General features: G+C 40.9%; 1 protein-coding gene across 2 annotated transcripts in view; it reads right to left on the reverse strand.

Moving 5' to 3' along the window:
* Positions 1-6,666: 6,666 nt before the first annotated feature.
* Positions 6,667-21,454, reverse strand: part of eng (endoglin) — a 62,908-nt gene continuing 48,120 nt past the window's right edge. The window contains exons 5-14 of one of the 2 annotated variants that reach the window (XM_083794287.1): positions 18,828-18,999; positions 15,840-16,008; positions 15,435-15,540; positions 14,848-15,046; positions 13,537-13,679; positions 12,937-13,170; positions 11,961-12,027; positions 7,447-7,557; positions 7,300-7,347; positions 6,667-7,204 (exon numbers count right to left, since the gene is read on the reverse strand). In XM_083794287.1, coding sequence (XP_083650413.1) covers positions 7,083-7,204; positions 7,300-7,347; positions 7,447-7,557; positions 11,961-12,027; positions 12,937-13,170; positions 13,537-13,679; positions 14,848-15,046; positions 15,435-15,540; positions 15,840-16,008; positions 18,828-18,999 — 1,371 coding nt within the window. In that variant the 3' untranslated portion in view covers positions 6,667-7,082. Of the gene's footprint in view, positions 7,205-7,299; positions 7,348-7,446; positions 7,558-11,960; positions 12,028-12,936; positions 13,171-13,536; positions 13,683-14,847; positions 15,047-15,434; positions 15,541-15,839; positions 16,009-18,827; positions 19,000-21,454 lie in introns of both variants that reach the window. The other variant, XM_083794286.1, reaches the window with a different exon arrangement.

A 21,454-nucleotide genomic window follows, 5' to 3' on the forward strand; every position in this document is an offset into this window, starting at 1 on the left:
TTTTTCTTTTTTTTAATCAATCAACATTGGGCCTTTACAAAGTTCACACGTACATGACTTCTATTCTTAAAATGATAATATTTTCCATTTACAAAGTTTCAAACAATCTCATTGAAGGCCTGTGTGTTTTGGGTCAGTCGTGACGGCAAGATGTTCTAGTGTATTATTTTTCTGCAATTAGCGAGTAGAAGATTACACACAGATGGCAAGGAATAATGCACGAAGCACTTAATCAGATGAAACACCTACATTATTTAATGCATGACTGCCTGATGGGAATTTAACAAATCATTTCGCAACAGCAAATCGTGCCACATGCAAGCCAAGACAGGGTATGTCACGTGTGTAGAAAATAGTTATGGATGTTATGTCAGATCTCAACGGATTTAGCCTATATCATCATAAAACCTGTGTTATAGACCTTCTAAAGTCTAAACAATCACTCTAAAAAGCTGAAGATGTGAAAGATGGTATGGTATATGGTATTGTATTGCATCACTACAGGAGGTCAGATAATGAGTCATGTGTAATGTGGATGCATCACCACACAGGGGCAGAAAAGTCAAATTTGCAACCTATTGACATGACAACAGTGGGTCTTATGAGTACTCCCATGCTGATAGTTTGACCACCAACATCTACAGTACTACACCAATCTACATAACAGTGCCTTTCAGTTATATATAGCCAACGCTTGTGGCATTTTCCTGCGATGGCCTCTTCTGAATGTGTGCACTGTACTATTCTGTATTTTAATTGGTTCCCACTCTTGGGAGATAATGCTACCAGATGTACTTTACTTGCAAAAGAACCATTCACAAACAAGGTCTATTTCTGTAACATGTTTTTAAAATCAATTTTATTAAGATGATTTCACAAAAGACATATTTCTCTAAAGAAGCAAAGATGGCATTTTAAAAAAAAGGCTCTCAATTCAGGTGTGAGAACCCACCAGCTACACAATAACACTTTATTTACCACTCTGTATAAAATCATGAAAGACCACAGATTTAGAACAGTCTTATCTAGCCTGAGTGTTGACATTCTGTGTAAATGCATTATACGGACACAAACCAGCTATGTTATGTAAAGCTCCTTTTCCTGCACAGCAGTACACCTCAGATAGTTACGATGAGGCTATGAAAGCCTCTATTAAAAATGATTTGTTCCTTCCTAGAATAAAGAGATGGATGGATGCCATTGCTGTGAATGTTTGTTTGTTTGAATGTTTGTTTCCGCAAAAGGAACTGAATGTCAGGTTCTATTTTGAAGGATAACATAAATTATAGTCAAGATATGCAAATCCTAAAACACACGCAGACACACATGCACACGCACGCACACACGCAATATCCTCAAACAGACATGAGTTTTTGATGAAACAAGATTGCTACATTGTACATAATAATTTAAAACAAATTGGTTGAAGAGTGTGTGTTGTATGTGGTGAGCTTGTACTGTGTGTAGATCTATCGATCTATTTTCGGCGCACAACACCGCCGTATGGCCAAGTATATGGACATGGACATGGACATTCATGGACTTAACACAAGGCTGAACACTTCCTTCCTCCTCGCAGTAAATGTACACAATGCACACGTACATTCCATGTGCCGTGTGCAGGTTAGGTTTTCATGGTGGTTTCCAGTCTCTCTCAGAGGAAAAGCTCTTGTCAAGAGGTTGTAGGCAGGGATCTACAGGGTTAACGGGGAGGATTAACTGACAGCACGTCTTGTTTTCACAGTTTTCTGTCAATGCCTTGTCAACAGGGGCCAGCCAGTCAGTCAGGCTGGATCTATACGCATTGGTGCATCTGATATTTAAGAGTCTGAATCTGTCCAGAATGCACGCACACACAGTACGCACGCGCACAAGCACACACACACACACACACACACACACACACACACACACACACACACACACACACACACACACACACACACACACACACACACACACACACACACACACACACACACACACACACACACACACACACACACACACACACACACACACACACACACACACACACACACACAATTGTGGATTCTTCAGCTGTAATTTGGGGTGGGTGAGCTGCTGCACTGCTGCTGTACACAGAACATGTTGGCATGCGTGGTTCTTTAGAGGCTCTGTACAGGTTCTTCAGCTTAGTTTAGGCATCTCTAATGGATCTTTTCTATAGCACCATTAAATGGTGTGTTGCTTACAGTATACCTTTTATGGTGCTATATAGCAGCGGCCTCCAAACCTTTTCTGAAATAGGGGTCAAGGTTAAAAGTGGATGAAAGCAAGTTATTGTTTTTGTTTAAAAATGTGGACTAATAGGCTTAAATGAATGCCAAAATATCTTGTGCTTTGTAAAAAAAAAAATCACATACGCTTGTAACTGGTTTGTGTTTGTGGAATTGTGAATTATGAACAGACAAATTATTCATGCAAACAGTGCCTACAGACATAACGCACAGACTTTCGGCATGAATTCTGCGCTTCCGGCTGAGTTTGTTTGTGGTGAGTTGGACCATTTGCATATTGAGTGATGTTGATTGACGTTGATTGTTTGTGACGAACGTGGTTTTACGGGATTGGGCCCGCGGACTCCAGATTGGGAAACACTGCTATAGCATCTTTATTAACCACTTAAACCCCATATGGTTGTCCCACAGGGTGTATTTTCATGCTAATTTCAGTGAAAGCGTTCCCCACAACGCAGATGCCGGGGTTTTAGCTGTTAATATACTGTAGTGCCAAAAGAGATGCCCATATAATTATGAGCCAAAGAACCATTAGAATTATTTAGCTCCATTTGTGTTTAGTGTGATATTGCCAGTATTCTTTAGCCTGGGATCAATACTGATTCGCTCCGTTCGGCGGTCAGCGAATCAGTCTGGATTCCAGCAGTGTTGATTTTGACAGCAAATTTTATTTTTTAGTCATAGTCTCTTGAATAGTTTTCATTTAATTTTAGTCAAATTTTAGTCACCTGGAATAGTCTAGTTTAGTCTAGTTTTAGTCGACTAAATATCATAAGATTTTAGTCGACTAAATCTACAACTGATTTGTATACAAAATGCATTTTGGCAGGACTTGATGCCATCGTAATGGCTGATTTTACACTAATTTTACACTAATAACACCTTGCAGCAGGAGGCGTTATTAGCTTGTAGATCTGCTATTTTCAGCATGCAACAAAGTGTAAAATGACTTTTAGTTCTACTGTATCTCTTGTCCACTAGTCCATTCCTAACATTTTAGTCTATTTTTTTTATTTTTTTTGATGATATTGTCAGTATATTTAGTCTTAGTTTTAGTCATCATAGCTTAGTTTTCATTTAGTTTCCATTTAGTTTTCATCAGTGAAAAAGGGTAGTCAACAAACATCAACACTGGATTCCAGGCTAAATATTCCTCCCAAGTCCCAACGCAGACAAACATCAACCAATAACGTCTCTCTGCACAGGGGTCCACATGTACTTGCACTGATACATTAGGTGGGAGTTTCACATCAAAACGAGGGCAATGCTTGTGCCAATCAATCCCCGGCCCTGTGCAAAATCTATGTTGAAAGATTCAGCCAATTAGAATGCATGAGTTCCATCACCCCCGCCAGGGATAATACACAGAGCATAACACAATGTCAGGATGTCTGCAGACTCCGAGACAGTTTGTTATTGGACAGCAGGGGAATAACGCACAGTAAAATCATCCGTGTCAATTTAACTCAAGAGTGTACAAACGTAACCAAATGGTGGGTCCATTTGGAAGAGTAAGAGTGGTTCTCAAAGTTATGTTCCCAGGAAGTTAGTTAATCAATAGCATCAAAATCTGTATAACTAGTTTAAAACTACAGTATACACATTGGCTATTTGAAAATAAGAAATATATATTGAAAAAAATATTTTTGAAACATTTTAACAACACAAATATTGTATCACTGGCACAAAATATTTTCAGTCGGTTTGAGAACCACTGCCATAAGGGTCCATTAGGTTACATTTGCAGACTCTCTGAGTTGCCATTGGATACATTAACAATGAGGACTTTACTGTGTAAGGCCAAATGGTAAAAGTCAGTAAAATCAGTAATAACTGTATATACTATCACAATGTATTTGCATTTTGGTTTACACATTGTATGTCTATGACAATTGACAGCATCCATTTAACAAACATAAAATAAAAATAGAAAAATAGTAACCAATACAAATCAAGTCAATATATTTAAGAACTGTAAATAAAATAAAAACGTCTTTGTGCATTTGATAAGTGCCATAAAAGTAGTTCCCCCCAGTTCATTGTAAAATATAAAATAATAATACAGATATGGATATAGTAGTGGTATATGGATAGCAAAGAACAAAATAAACTCCATAGACATAACATTACAATACATTACAGGTTTACCTCATTATATTGCACAGATACTCTAGAGGCAATTTATCCTGTTTAATCTCTTCTCCTGTTTCTAGCAAAACATATAAAATATGCAGGGTGCGCGCGCACGCACACAGTCACACACACACACACACACACACACACACACACAGTCACACACACACACACACACACACACACACACACACACACACACACACACACACACACACACACACACAGTTTATCTTTCTGTGTTTCCGTCTCCACTTCATTGTTTTATTTTAACTTTAGTTAAAATACAGACAATGAAGTTGAGTTTTTGAATGCAGCATCGGTTTTGTTAAGGCTCAAATAATACATTATTTTCCAAAATTAGATGTCTCCATTAACTACAAGGCAATAACTAAGGTCTAAGAAATGGTATATAAGAATCAAAATCAAATTTTTAATTTATCACTAAAGATATAGTGATTGCCCCATATGGAACCTCTGAAAAACCTCTGAACATCCTGAAAAACATGGCACCGGCTGACTAAATAAGCGTTTTAAACACTCGTGTCAACCCGTCACCTAGATGTTCTTGTCCGCTAAAAAAAGAAAACACTGATAGCAGTTCCTCCGACCTTTACTTTTTGGATATTATGTGCGGAAAATGGTAAGAATTGTGTACAGTGGAAAATATGCGCCGGTTCTGAAACGCGGCGGGAGGCTAAGTGGGTGGGACCTCATCTCGGAGCTACAGTATAGCGGAGGGAGAGGTTCCATATGGGGTTATATGTTTTTATTGTCTGCTTTTGCCACATTACACATTACATAATATTACGAGTATTTTCAAAGAGGTAAAAGAGAGGTAATACAATTATAAAATGCATTTACATCTGTACATTTACACAGAAACACACACACACACACACACACACACACACACACACACACACACACACACTGCATGTGCAACTGTGGTAATGTCACAGAAATGTGTCATCTGTCCTTTAGCTCAGTGGAGGACCTCCAGGGGTCCCCAGCTAAACAACTGACAGTTAGGAACCAAATGGACCCTTACAAGTTTGTAACACAGAAAGTGTACAAAATGTAAATAAAAATCATAATGGCCTGGTGCATATTAAACTGGGGGTCCTTGAAATTAAAGAGGTTGAGAATCACAGCTTTAGCTGCTATCCTTTCTCACGTGTACAGTAGCAAGTACAGTAAATGGGCTTATTATAACACAAACTCATGTCTCCTAAGTAACAGAATAGTTCCAGATAATTATCCATGCCTGCAATGTGAATATCTTCACAATATGTCTCATGGGGTTAGGGGTATGTATAGCCATAGTACATTGAAGTATGCAGTGTCTACAAAGCAAAGGTGACTTATGTATTATTAGTTCAGCTGTAGTCCTAACTTGGTGCAGTGGTAGCAATGATTATTGTCTTTAATTTAGCTTACAATAATGAAGAGTGGTTATCGTTCCTGAGATCACAGTCAAAAAGATAATTTTTCATCACCATATAGTTCATCAGAATATCTTAAGTAAGACTTATTTTAATTCGTTCAGTAACAATTTGCCTTTTTAACTCCTAGACCTTGGATTGCATGAAAATTGAGTTCTACATTTTGCCAGTTAAAAATTGACCTGGAGCAACACTTTGTGATGCAACTCCAGTGAAACAGAGTTTATTTTTAAATATATTAAAAGAAGCATAGAAAAGTTACTTCACTGGAGAAGTCTAGTGTTAAATTTGAATTCAACCCCAGACTTCTAATCGATAAGAGGTAGCCATGGACCCTTTTGTGCTAAAATTCTAAGACGCATACCATTTGGAATGGGAAGTGCACATTTTCTTCACTTGTGAGAAATCCTAAAAGTTAATCTTATTTTGTCCCCAAGATGTCGATGATTATATTGAAACCTCCTGGACAAGTTCCTTATCGTCAACACATGAATGCAAATCCGTTTCTCTTCTAATGTTTTCAAAAGTCAATCTTTTGACCGGCTTTTCCCCTGACTGACTCTTATTGTGCCTCCGTCACGTCGGCACAATCCATTGAAAAGAATGCCGTGAATTTCCTGTTAGTTCTTAGGGGATATGCTTTGTTTTTCCTGTTGCTGGGAGCCAATGGGGTTTCTTTTTTTCTATTGCCCTCTTTAACTTCCTGTCTGTGAGCCGGGGCTTTACAGCGAGGCTAGAGAGGTTAGTGTCAGGAGCCATAAACCAGACTCCTGCCATCCTTCAAACCGTCTCTGCTCACCCCGCCCTCCGTCCCCCACCCTCCCCAGCTCCCCGGCCGCATTGATTGGAGGCTCCGCGGGTCACAGATGAGAATTGTGCTCGTTTTCGAGAGTGAAGGATGCAGGCGTGGGGCGGGAACGCTTCTTAAGCCACTTAGAAACCTAAGCCCGTCATACAATGGAAATAGCAGATCTACAAGCTCAGAATGCGGCGCCATGCAACGCGTTGTGAGCTAGTAAATCCTCTATTTTAGCCGTGCGACGTAGTCGTACGACGTTGTATAAATGACGCATATAGGCCTAGGCTTTTTTCTCTCTTTTTTGTTGTTGCCTAGAACAACATGCTCAAAGTAGGGGCTGCTGGAGTTTATGTGCTTGAGTAAAAACGACAGCACAAAACCCATATAGGTGACATAAAGGAAGATGGCGGTACTTGAAATGTGGAGGTTATGATGGCAGTAATCTTATGCCATGCTGCTGGTCGGCGTGCTCTGGGTGCTGCCGATGCTGGCATTGGCGCTGCTGTTCTCCGAGGGGGACGGGTTGGTCGATACAGGTTGTCGTTTTGTCAGAGAACAGGGACATCCTGGAAGAAAGGAAATCACTTAATCGATAAGTCAACATGTGATATAAAAAGCAAAGCAGAAACGTTGTTAAAGACAAGTTGGATAAATTACTCACCGGTAAGATTTGCTGCAGTTGAGCTCACATCCAGTCCAGATGGATATCCTGAAACACGTTAACAGCAAAGATGATGAGCAAAATGATCCCCATTAACACTAGGATCTATGTAAGTCAGAACGACTAACCTTGAATAGGAACCTTTACCTGTTTTGATCTTTATGAACCACAGGGCTCCAATAAGCAGCACTCCAATTAGGAACCCACCAAATGCGATCCCCAACACAGCTGCCAGGCCAAAGTCAAAACATGGTGGTGCTGAAAAACATACCAAAGTCATGTATGCTTCTGTAAAGGTCATATTGTAAGGTAGTAACTAACAACATTATGAGGTCATTACTACTACGACTACTACTAGTAGTAGTAGGCTAGTATTTATATTTACATACAGAAGAGGAATTAAATGCAACAAGCAAATGTATAATATGACTGCAATTATAAAAGATAAAACATTCAAGCAAAATCCGGGTTCAAAATACTGGCATTTAAGAGTCATTCCAGAGCTTTTTAGGGGTTCCTGACTTAAAAAGAACAGTCAGTCTTTAATCAAATTTACTGTGGCAAACAATGGCCAGGAGAGCCATGTCTGAGAAAAAATCTTATTGAGGTTGTTATGGCACAGTTGATATATATATTTTTATATATATATATATATATATATCCCACGATTTTGCAACCAATTTTTTCACCCAGTGTCAATTATCTAATGTAATCCTGGGAGCTACACTTCCTCTGCCATGAACCTGGGGGGGGGGGGGGGGGGGGGGGGGGCAGCGAATTGACCTCATGCTTCCTTCTATGCATGAGGAGTCCAATCTGCTTCTTTTCACCTGACAGGGGGAGTTTCCCCGGCCAGATGTAGTGCGTGGAAGGAACACATTATTCTTACTAGTTCCTTTCCCCTCCATCAGCTGGTCAGGGGGAGGCAGGATTACTGCATGTTTTTTGTGAGGGTACCTATACCCTACGGGACACGGGGAGAACATGCAAACTCCACACAGGCTCTTTCGCCAACCCCGCCTCGGGCATGGGCACTGATGACGCGGAGGAGGGAACACATCCCCAGCGTCCCCAGCAGGAATCGATCCCAGGACCTTCTAGCTGTGAGGTGACAGCACTACCGACTGTGACACCGTGCCCCCTGTCACAGCCCAGTTAAGGGCTGTGAAAGTAATCAATGCTAAGAATTTATAGTGTAAATAGTGTAAAGAATTATAGTGGTATAGTGTAAATTGGACTTCATAGTCAACTGTGGGTTAGCTCCTCACTAGCCATCATTACGGCAATTACAGAATACAAGCAAAATAGCAAGCAAAACAACTAAAGGGCTGCCAGCAGAGTCTCAATCACGGTTTTGCAGGGTGCTGAAATCAGGATTGCTGCTGGTAAGTGAGCAAACATTCAAGCCAGTCTGAAAACAAGAACCGAGACTGTCTTGCATGCTGAGAATAAGAATTGCAGAGGAAGCAAACCGTCATTCTTAAGCCTGATTTATACTTCATACGATGGTGTCGCTCTCTGAAAATAGCCGATCTAGATATGCTAGAATAGATCTTCTATTTCTGTCGAGAGGTGTCATACATGCTAGTATAAATGAAGCATTGCCTCTACCTATGCACAATGGCTAACATTTTAACCCATTCTGACCTGAGATCAGATTCATACAAGGTTTCCACTGGACACACACTGGTCTGATCAACCCATTCTGACCTGAGATTAGGGATGCACCGATCCGGCTTTTTGGCATTCGATACCGATTTCGATACATGGGGGTCCAGTATCTGCCGATACAGAGTACCGATCCGATACCCCCCCACAAAGAAACGTAATAACCTATTAAGCTGTATGCCTCACTGTGTGGAGTCTGGAATCATTATTTTGTGTAAGGCAACATCAAGGCTTGACTTAAACATTACTTTCCCAACTTTGTAAAAAGAATGTAACAAACACAGATATAAATGCACTGAATTATTTATTAAATAACTGTGCAACAATTAGACCAGGTTAATGTGTGAGCAGGCAATGTTATACTGTCAATACTACACTGCTGTGTCAAGGAGGAGGTAGAGTTGTTTTCATACTGTAATTACACATAATTATGGGATCGGATCGGATAATGGATCGGCCCATTTGCCACCGATACCCGATCTAGAATTTTAGCCTGGATCGGCGCCGAGTATCGGATCGGTGCATCCCTACCTGAGATCAGATTCTAAAAATGTCAGTCGTTCTTCGATTTTTCAAAAAATAGCAGACCTACAAGCTCATATCGCGCCACTCGGTGGCGCGATATGAGCTTGTAGATCTGCTATTTTTAAATAGCTAAAGCATAACATGATGCTGACACCAAAATGGGTGCCCGGTCAGAATGGGTTAAACTATAGGCTTCATACTTTCTTTTCCTGGAATATAGAAAAGAGAAATTGGATGAAAGTGTATTTGCTGTATGTTTTGGCAGTAACTCCTGCCACCGTCCAACGAGATTTGCATCTTCAAATCTGTAGTCATTAAGTTGGGTTCAAAGCCAGGTTAAAAACTTTTCCCATCAGCAGGGAGAGAGGAGATGGAATAATCCTTCGGGACATGCACTATTTAACTGAATTGTATGGACACTAGCACTTTAAAGCCTAATACAGTTAATACAATTCCGCAATAGTGTCATTTTAATCATAATGTTATCAGGAGGTGGCTCTGAAATATTGACATTCTATTTAAGGCTAACAAGCACGCGGATGCCGGTCCAGCTGGAACCTTGACCCGTTTGATCTGCCAGAATAAAGTGGCCCCCTGAGTGCTGAGCAAGTGGGACATCTGGCGGTCATTCTGGATAACAGGACCCCAGAGTAGCAAAGTTTTATGAAACTGTGTCTCTCGGTCATTGTTAAGCCACAATTTATCCTCTGTCGATCTCCATAGTGTGGAAATGTATTTACTGTATGTTTTGTTTTGTATGTTTTTGCAAAAAAGGTTTTCTGTTACAGAAAAGGAAAATAATTGGCATACTGGCAGGTAACTAACGATAACTCCATATTTGATCAGATAGTTTGCTGTGTATTGTTTTTGAAAATAATAATAATAATAATTATTATTATTATTATTCCAGCAAATACATCTTATTGTGTTTCTATTAAAAATAGACACAGTTCAAATGGGCTTGTTCCTCTGGTATTAGCTTTGTTCTTTTCATTTTGTTTTGCACCATCAGTCACGTGTTAGCTAAACTATGTGCAGCTTTGACAGCAGGGCTGAATAAACAGTGGCAGGAAGAAGAAGCCCCCAGTGCAGGTGGACAGAAGAGTGGGCCTGTTCCATGACTCCTGCGAGACCCCTGCAGGGACAGGAAGGATGGCTGAACAGGATCCCGGACCGCGAGATTCCTGGCCAATCAAGTGGTTGCGAGGGCAGCTATATCACGCACACTGACAAACTCTAGCTGTGCAACCGCGCACATAAACAGCCAGATAGTAGATCTGAGAGAGATGGGCTTGATTACTTCTGTGAGCAATTACTTGGCAGGCAAGGATGAAAGAAACTTTTAGGTCAAATGAGAAAGTCGCTTCTGTTTAATGGGAGGAAGCATGATCCCTTGCCACCAGCCCCGTTTCTCTTATATCGTAATATCTTACGTGACTCAAAAGATGCACACACAAACACTAAAAAGGAGAGAAAACAGGACACAGGAAAGGCTGAATGAGCAAACAAAGGCAGCTTCCCGGCCACCGCCATTACTGATGCACCAACCTGTATCTTTGTACTTTGTACTATTTGTAGGAAATAGGAAGTCGAAGGGCAAAAAAAATAAATCACTAATTCACCAAGCCGGCAGCAACGTTTGTCAAAGCCAAAACATGAAACATGTTTATCAGCATTTCATTTTTGCTAAAAATAAAAATTTAAAAAGAGCCAAGAGAAATAATGGGATCTCCCTCTGGGCGACATGCAGTCACTGAGGAATGTGAGATGTGTTCCTGTCTCATCTGCCCGGAGATTGTCCTCCCTTTGAAGAATGACACCTTCCCCTCTTTGTGTTAAACATGCTCAAGGCACCATGCAGGCCCAAAGCCCGCGTTTGGACGGCTGTCCAGCTAGACCCCTTATTACTTACACACACAATGGACCCCCCCTCCCTCCCCTGGGGGTCATTAGTCCTGATTGTGGCCACAAGGTCAGACTGCAGACCTTCCTAAAGGAGGAGGCCCCACCCACACACACTCCACAACATATCCTGACCTCATCATCTCCATGACGACGTCAGTGCGGATGGAAAGCAGCGGTAGCCATGAAAACAAGGAGCATTACGCAACTGGGTTTGTGAATTATGCCTAAAGCATGGCGAGAGACAAAAAACGAATACGTCTCATGTTTTGTGTACACAATGTCGTGTGCAAAAAGGACTGAATCCATATGATGTCCGTTGTTTGAAACGATACACATCGGAACATAACTACTCACATACAAATGAGTCGGTCTGTAATTAGTCTCATAATACAATGACTCACAGTAACGTAGAGTTACAAGTTACAAGAGTAACGTCTGCACACGTCCGATGACAAAGTTAATTGAAAAACGACAACGACGGGATTTTGAAGGTCAGACTGAATACGCTTTAAATCATCCACGCAAATGCATGAAGGATATTTTGGAGTTAAAACGGAACTCACTTGGTGGCGACGTACTCGGCTGGGTAACCTCCAGGTTCCTCTTCACTCTTCCCCCGTCTCCACATTGCTGACGATGAGAAGGTCAAAAAGAACACACCATTAAGTCCACGTGGCAGCTCATCAGCTACACTTGAAAGGCCTGAATGTCACAAGCTTTGAAATACCAGAGACATATTATATACCGGTTGCGAGTTCACTCTGGATACTGCTTACTTTAGATCAAAGCTCAACATTCACATTGTTTCTGCTGCTGCCGTCTGGCATGTGGTTCCGCAACGTGAAGACCAAGAGCAGTGAGTATAGGATCCAAGACAGCTACTTCCCCCAGACAACCAGGTTTATGAACCACTGACAGTAAATGCCTGTTGACAGTCTGTCTAAACACCAGTACGCACATACCACCCCTCACACACCTGTTATATAATTTAACACATCCCACAGCACATAGTTGTCACTTTATATAAGATTGCACACAAGTGAGAGTACCGGTCTCTTGTGTACTTGTACATGACATGTAACAAATACAGATCTGGAATCTAGTTTTGTGTAAAATCCAGTTTTGGTGCGAAGCGCAGGGATACTGCACACGATAACAGAAGGCCTAGCAATATTAATATAACAGCTGTTGTTGTGATTGAGTAAAATCAGCCATTAGAAAATGATCTGTGATGTTTTCGGATTGACTGTTAAAGTTCATCGTTCAAAATCTCTATCATCACTTCGCAGTTAATCTCGCAGCTGGATTTAAGTTGTCAACAATGCTTTCAATACTTTGTGAAAAGGCACACAATTAATGGGAAACCCAGAATACATTTCAAATACAAACTTTTCCATCAGTCTAATCTTATTTTGATTTTTGACAATCTTTTGTTTTGAATACGAGCTGTGTTTCTCTAACTGAATCTGAACCTGTGTTTCATGCCTACTGTGGTGCTGCTTCCATACAGGGATGGGATCGGGTCCGTCTGTCTCTCACCTCGCTGTAGCAGAATTTAACAGAGCATTCCAGGTCCCAGGTGGTGGAGGTCTGCAGCTCCTGAAGTTGCTCCAGAGAGAAGCTGACGCGTGTGCTGTTGGGGCACACCTTAGAGGAGCACGCCTCGGGTATGAAGGGCATCTCCTTCTCCACCGGACACGAGTCCTTGGAGCGCACAAAACACCTGATCACCTTAATGGTCAGGATGATCTCCCCCAGAGTGCTCCCAGAGATCTGCAGAACACACACACACAAGTCATAAAATAATAAACACGATCCCATCAGAATGGAAATAGTCATTATTTAAATCATGTTGCATACAGAGTAGATGTGTGGGAGGCGGACTTTGACCTTTTCACATGCACATTGTCAGTCCGAAATATATTGACTTTCTGTGTTCCGTAGATGGCTTTATTTATCTTTTTTGTTTTCATACCGTGGGCAAATGTATGCCGTTTGACAATTGTGATTTAATTGTTATGCTTCACACTATAGCGCGTCAACGACATGCATCCCTCCCGCACAATGATTTAATGTAAAAGTTGCTTGCTTAACTAATTCTATGCAAGCACCTTTCTAATGTTTAATCCTGTTTCCCACCTCTGCGTAGATCCTCTTGTCGCTCTGCACCTTGGTGTTAGGGTCCAGAGGTGAACGATAGTCCGGGGACGTGTACAGCTGCATCAGCAAGGGCATCTGATGAGGGGGGATCGTTGTAATGGTAGTGTCTGGTGCCTGGGTGCCTGCTTTTGAGATGAGTGTATAATTAGCTTCATAAAACCATATTAAAATAAATAAATAAACATAATACTGTATGTACAGTATGATTGGTACACGGTCCATCTTTATACAGCATGGCTGTGCAGGACTCTATAGCTGTCTAGAAGAGGGTCTGTCTGTCTGTCTGTCTGGGTGTGCATGCGTGTGTGTGTGTGTGTGTGTGTGTGTGTGTGTGTGTGCGTACAATTGTTTTGTTAGCTGTGATCTGAATGGTCCCTTGGTTATCTAGACCCTTGTACTGGAGAAGTATGGTACTCTTTAACACGCAGCAGCAGCCCCCCTCTCTACACTCAGAGAGAGAGAGAGATGGGGGTGGGAGACATGCGTCGCCATAACAGTCCACTCAATTGAGCATCACAGCTGTGAGCAATCAGACTAGTTTTGGAGCTCAGAACAGTCAGGAATTGAGCATTTTGGTTTATATTTCTTTAAAAAATCATAACTTTTGACAGGAATGTGCTAGAGACTTTTTTACATACTCATACATTTATGCTCTACAAGCCTGGGGCCGGATTCAATCATCCGGCCTGCGGGCCGTATGAAATAATCCGGCCCGCGGGACGTATGTTTGACATGGCTGGGTTAAAGCCTTAAATAACCAAATATGGTTGGAGTCATATGTACTGTATGTAGATGCCTGGCGTCACAGGGTGGCCACATGAAGTCCGAGATCAGAGCCACCTGGCCACATGATTCAAAATCTTTCCATCAATGCTGTAGTTTTGCGCCACTGTTTAGGACTTCAGAGAATCTTGTGATCCAACTCTTATGTGTAAGCACAGCTTTTCTACACTTCTGATGCCTAGGACATCCACACACACGTCTTATAAAATAAAACCGCTGGGTGCTAAGGATGTGTGGGCACGTCTTAAGGTGTTTTTTATCTATATAAAACGGGATCGCTGTTTTATTATTTTTTTAACGGCCATTGCTAGGCAACGCCTTGCCCAGACCCTCCCGCCCTATTTGGGCCAGACAAAAACCCTATTTTCTCTGAATCTACGCTGCAAAGTGACGTCATTCAGAGGTGCTGCCGATGAATGACAGTGACAGTTTCATGCAGACAAGTGACAGTTTCATCATGACCATCTGAGCAGCCATCAGCTGCAGCGTGCTCTTTATTTAGTTTACCTCCTGTTGGGTGATCTTTGCTTCTTAGCACCAGTGAGACCACAGAACCCTCCAGTTTGATTTCAGTGTAGCTGGTGAAGGTTTTGGCTTTAAAATGATCCAGTGCCTTTCTCTGCACATCTGCAGCGCTGTCACTGGCCAATGTAACTGATGGCAGGAGAACATGCGGGATGCTCGGCAGAAGAATTTGATTATTAGACTGTTGGAGAGGGAGAAAAAGTGAAGACAGTTCAGCGGAAGGGGAAAGAAATGGCATGGTGTTGATTGACAGAAGAACAGATATGTAGTGGAGTTTTAATGACATGGGATAGGCTGGCTGTCAGAGACAGACCTTGTTTTTCTCTTTCTTTTTTCATTTAGTTGTAAAGGGTGTTATGTAACAGTACTGCAGCTACTGCTTACACAGAAGTAAGAATAATAAATAGTAAAGTATGACAACTCAGAGTCTGTGAAACCGGCTGGTGTGTGAAAATATGAACTGTATTGTATTTCCCTGTATGTATAGCAACTATAATTATATAATCTGCATGATATATGTACAGTACTATCTGTGAAATGAATACTTGAGTGTGTGCACTGATGCTTACACCAAACTTAGTGTGTCGTGCGTTAAGGAAGCTCCAGGTAGTGCCCTGCGGTCCTCTCAAGAATACACTGATGGTCTTCTCTGTGTCCACATGCACCGATACGTTGCTGCAACAAGAACCACCAAAGAATGCAAACAAGAAGCAGCAGAAGACTAACACAAGGCAAAACTTCTTCATATGGACTACATTGTGCGTGGTGTTGTCGCGCACCAAAATAACAGGATCTCATCTCAATATTTTGTCAGATTATTAGAGTTTGTAAAAATCTGATTTTATATGAAAAAGACAATTTGGTTCATATAGGCCTACCGTAGAGGTAGAATGTACAAGTAAAGTATTAAGAGCAAAGCCATATTGACATAGCATAACATGTAGTACTAGTGCAATAAACATAATATATTTTACCGAATGCTGGCATTCTCTGGGATATTGATTATGTGGAGCTCCGTTTCATCACCAGGGTCCTTAGATTGCGTGGAGCAGGATTTTAATGATACCGATGAAGACTCCATGAAGTGCTTCAGAGTTGGATCTTCATGTTCAAGTGTGCAGTCCCTAGAGCCCAGTTTTGTTCCTGCAAAAAATAAATAAAAACTGTGTTGGTCCCCAACATGAACCTCATGAATAGTGTATAATGTGAACTAAGTGTTTAGTAATGTATGCTGTACATTTAACCACGTTCACCTCCTGGTGTCCCTATTTTAGGCATGACAATAAAGCTCAACATATTTCTAAAGGTTTCACAAAAAAATCACACATTTTCAAAAAGTAGCAATCTACAGTCTCGTGGTATGACACACTATGTGAGCTTGTAGATCTACCATTTTTGAAAATGTCTAGGGCTCAAGTAGTTAAGCTGCAATCCGTAGCTTTTGTGCTGACATTTCTACCCTTGTCAACCAGTAGTGGTCCTACCAGACCACAGAAGAAGAGGTTTGATTCCGATTGATGGAGGGGAAAGGAACATGTTGGAATAACATAGTTCCAAAGTTGGGACAAAACCTTGGTGTCATCCTCGACCCTAACCTCAATTATGAAGGCCATATAAAAAAAAAAGGTCATTCAATTACCACCTTAGAAATATATCGTCAAAATCAAGCCCTTCATATCCACCCCTGACCTAACTCATGTAATTCACGGCACGCATTCATTTACAGTATGCACGTCTTGATTAATACAACTCCCTGTATTCCTGTCTCTCCAACAAGTCCATCCAACGCCTACAACTAGTTCAGAATGCTGCAGCCAGAGTCCTGAGCTGTTCAAAAACCACATCTCACATCTCACCAGTCCTGGCATCCCTACACTGGCTCCCAATCACCTTCAGAATTGATTTTAAATTTGTATTTAATAACTTTTAAGGCCATCTCTGGTCTAAACGTTTTAACCCATTATGTCTTACTGTATTCCTCTATTGCTTGTTTGTTTTATCCTCTGTATCATTATTGAGTTGTTAACTTGTTCATGGAGTGTATTGTTTTTGTTTTTATTCTCTGTGAAGCACATTGTAACTTTGTTTCGAAAGGTGCTATATAAATAAAGCTTTATTATTAATATTAATATTATTGCGACTTCAGGTCGCATTTACTATGAAATTGTGCATTTCCGTCAGTCAGTCACTCGTGACATCACGTGACATCATCAGGGCTGGCTGATGTCATCAATACTGGCCAGCAACTCTACCTTACATCTATCCTCAAACCTCAAACCCTTAGATCTCCATATATGGAGCTGACCTGTTCTGACATTCCATATGTTCATCCTTCCCTATCCATCCTTCCTCTTCGATGTCTCCCTTTTGACTGATACCTGTCCATTTAAACTCTAGACGGGTCTGCCCCAAAGTTATTACTTGTGCAAGCAGAGCGCGCAAGTAATGTTTTCGCCCGGTCTCTTCCGCCGTGACAGCTGTCCCGCCATTCGATGTTTATGCAGAAAAACATCAAATCTGTGCCTGTTTCGCTGGGACCAAATGACCACAAATGACCATATTTCTTACGTCATCATTTAGAGCTAGTCATACGTATATTATATACATAATCAGTAAAAATAAAATAGCAAATTGTGCCTGATCTGCTGGGACCAGAGTACGTGGTGTGTATATGTATGACTAGCTCTTAATGATGACATAAGAAATATGGTCATTTGTGGTCATTTGGTCCCAGCAAACCAGGCACAGATTTGCTGTTTTCTTGCATAAACATCAAATGGCGGGACAGCTGTCACGGTTTTTGGCGCAAAGTAACCACAGTATACCGCTAATCAACTTACAACTACACACTTTATACAGTATAGAGTATATATGTATACGTATATAGTATATGCCTATATACTATATATATACTATATATATTTCTTACGTCATCATTTAGAGCTAGTCATATGTATACTATATACATAATCAGTAAAAATAAAATAGCAAATTGTGCCTGATCTGCTGGGACCAGAGTATGTGGTGTGTATATGTATGACTAGCTCTTAATGATGATGTAAGAAATATGGTCATTTGTGGTCGTTTGGTCCCAGCAAACCAGGCACAGATTTGCTGTTTTCTTGCATAAACATCAATTGCCGGGACAGCTGTCACAGTTTTTGGCGCAAAGTAACCACAGTATACCGCTAATCAACTTACAACTACACACTCTATATAGTATATATGTATACGTATATAGTATATGCCTATATACTATATATATACTATATATAACTATATATTTCTTACGTCATCATTTACAGCTAGTCATATGTATACTATATACATAATCAGTAAAAATAAAATAGCAAATTGTGCCTGATCTGCTGGGACCAGAGTACGTGGTGTGTATATGTATGACTAGCTCTTCACCCAAACTTATATAGATAGAAACTTGAATCATACTTAATAATACTAGGTGTTTATATGCATAAAGTAGGTAGGTAGCAAATAGTTACATCTAAAAATTATACATTTGAAACGTTCCATCACAGAGATACTGAGATTTGACAGTTTACAGCGGTCGAAAGGACTTGCGCGCTCTGCTTGCGCACTAGTTGGCCATTTATGGCCTACTAGTGTGCAACAAGCAAGTATGCACTCGACAGAGTGCAGTTCTAGTTATTGTTTGTTATTAAAACTAGAGTTCTCAACTGGGCCCTCATCAAACCCTGTACACTCAAGACACTGACCGGCTGCCACTCTTAGATCACCATATATGACCTGTTCTGACATTACATGTTGATCTGACCTCATAAAAGCCTATATACACACGCTCCATATATGGCCAGTACAGAATTCATCCCATATGTTGACCCCCCTAGGCCAAAGCACCAGCGCTCGCCCAGCAGTCTGCTGTCACCCAGTTGGATATGTTGATAAAAAAATTATTCTACATAACATGCCAGTATATACTGTACCTTCCCTTCCAGTAAAGGTGATACTGGTTGGGTCTCGTAGAGTGGTGAATGAGGTGACACCGCCAAACTCCTGTGTTGCCCATTTGACCAACTCTTCAACCTCAGTGGGGAAATCTCTCTTGTGTTGTTGATTGTCTGCATTATATAAGGTAATTTTAGAGTTTGTCTGTACCTGGAAGATATAAGAAGTACCCAGTAGATTAGAATTATTCATTCATCAAGAGGATTACTTTCAAATACAACAAAGAGCAGAATCAGAATGCCTTTTATTGTGAAGATACGTAACAAATTTGCCCAAAGGACATAAGGAAAACTACAGTAGTAAGCAATAAATAGAGCAAGCCAACGAGACAGACAGACAATACCCATCTATGTGCCGGTGTCGCAATACTGGGCGAGTCAGCTTTTTATATAAAGAGCTTTAATGCTTGCCAGATGTTTCTGACAACAAACAAGTTAAGCCCCATCTCCCTCACTTTCCCTTTCTCACTTTAGTCTGTGTCTTAACCCCCAACCTGCTCCCCCTATTCTCCGAGCGGGGACCATTTGAAAAGGAATGTTTATTATGGTGTCCACAAGTCCAGTTGCACAACCCTGTTGGAGCCAAGGTCTTTCCTTCACTTCCTGAGTGGGGCCGGGAAATGGGACCTTTTTAACTTGTGCGTCAGCGGGGTCGGCTGGAATCTGGCTCCATACGAGGTATAAATATATACATCCAGACCATAGACTAGACGCTCTGCTTTTTTCCCTGCCTGGACCAATGGGAAATAATGGACCTCAGACGAAGCACTTATGAATGAGTGTGTGCTCAGTGTGTGCTCAGTGTGTGTGTGTGTGTGTGTGTGTGTGTGTGTGTGTGTGTGTGTGTGCGCGTGTGTGGCCCGGGTATGGCGGACTTTATGGCAGACTATGTTGTTGTTTGTAGAAAGTTAACAATTGGCACAATCCCACTCCTATTGGCATTCACTCACAAGTCAAATATTTTTCTTAGGGAAGCTATAGTTGTACCGTATATAATGCCATATTCACCCACATAACAGTAGTGTGATAGTGTGAGACCCATTCAACCTCGGATCCTGACTCAACAATGGCTTCATTTATTAAGCCCCATCAATGTTGTCAGCAATATTCCAACATGTTATTTTGAACTAGAAATGGACCCCCTGCAGACATGAGGTCTTATACTGTACTTCCTCATTAGTTCGATTTACAATAAAGCAACATATACTGTATAATTAGCAATGCCACATTGCACAAATACATGGGCGTTGCAGTATGACCTGTGCTCTGGTAAGAAGGAGCAGAGCTGGCATTCATTTAATTTAGGGGAATTCCTTTGTTCTTTTGAGGAACACAATACTGATTTATGTTTTGGCGACCGAATGTCGTTTTGACATGTCGCTCAACAAAATAACACATTGCGTCAAGACTTCTCTCAACTGAAAATAACTTTGTTGCTGAAGCATAAATCAGGCCTAATGTGTATTATGGTGTGTCAACTTAAGTAACCTTGAAGAAAAGATTAAAGAAAAATTAGCTTTCAACTACTATATTACATACAGTCTTCTCTGTTAGAGCATCCCATCACTGGAACAGTCTCCATACAGAATTAAGAGAGACCTCCAACTACAGTATCTAACCTTCAAATTCAACCTGAAAAAGTGGCTAAAAACAACTCAAATTTGTAATCACGAGTAACTAACTATCAGCACTATTTAGTATTTATCACCGGTGTCATTTCTCACTTCACTTGCCGTTGTTCTGTCCCCTGTACCATGTCGATCTGTTCCTGTACTGTATTGTGTTTTTGTATGGACGTAGTGTTGGGTGCTTGCACATATGCACACATGGCATCAACGCATGGTGTTGTGTGCAGGCACACTACACTTTGTCTTTCTTTTATCTGTATTGTATTGAGTTTTTGTATGGACGTGGTGTTGGGTGCTTGCACATATGCACACATGGCATCAACGCATGGTGTTGTGTGCAGGCACACTACACTTTGTCCTTCTTTTTATCATTCATTCATTTTTTAAGAGCCTGCCCAGGGACTACAGATGAAATTTAGCTTCGGCTAACTCTGGCCCATTTACATTGATGTGAAAACTGACATGTTGATTAATGAGCTTTGTCCCTGTCAAATAAATAAATAAATAAATACTGTACTGGGGATAATGGTCAATGTAGTTACAATTACAGTATTGTCTTATGTCAAACTGCACATTGAGATACAGACTTATTTGAAACTGGGAAATGCAACTTTCCGCATACTTAAAAACTTACTTCATATTTTAAATCAATTCCTAAGCCCCTTATAGTACAATATTTACAGTATGTGTGTATGTAAGTCACTATCTCTAGATGTTGATGATGGAAGTACTGCAATGGAAGACAAACAATTTCAAATAGGCCTTTAGAGAATCAGCTTGATGTTGTGCAGCCGCAGGTCAACGTATTGTATGAGAGGAAGTAGTCTTGAGTTCTTGACACAAGGAGTGGCTCTGTCTTCTAGAAAACTCTATATTTCCTTCCCCCTCAGTATTAGCTGAAGATGAACTGAGACTCAAGATGGTTGTGCTCTCCTGGTCAAGTCATACGTTTATCTTTAACCTCCGAAGGGCCCTTCC

Source organism: Protomyctophum parallelum (genome assembly GCF_964188405.1).
Source record: "Protomyctophum parallelum genome assembly, chromosome: 21".
NCBI classification, from domain to species: domain Eukaryota; kingdom Metazoa; phylum Chordata; class Actinopteri; order Myctophiformes; family Myctophidae; genus Protomyctophum; species Protomyctophum parallelum.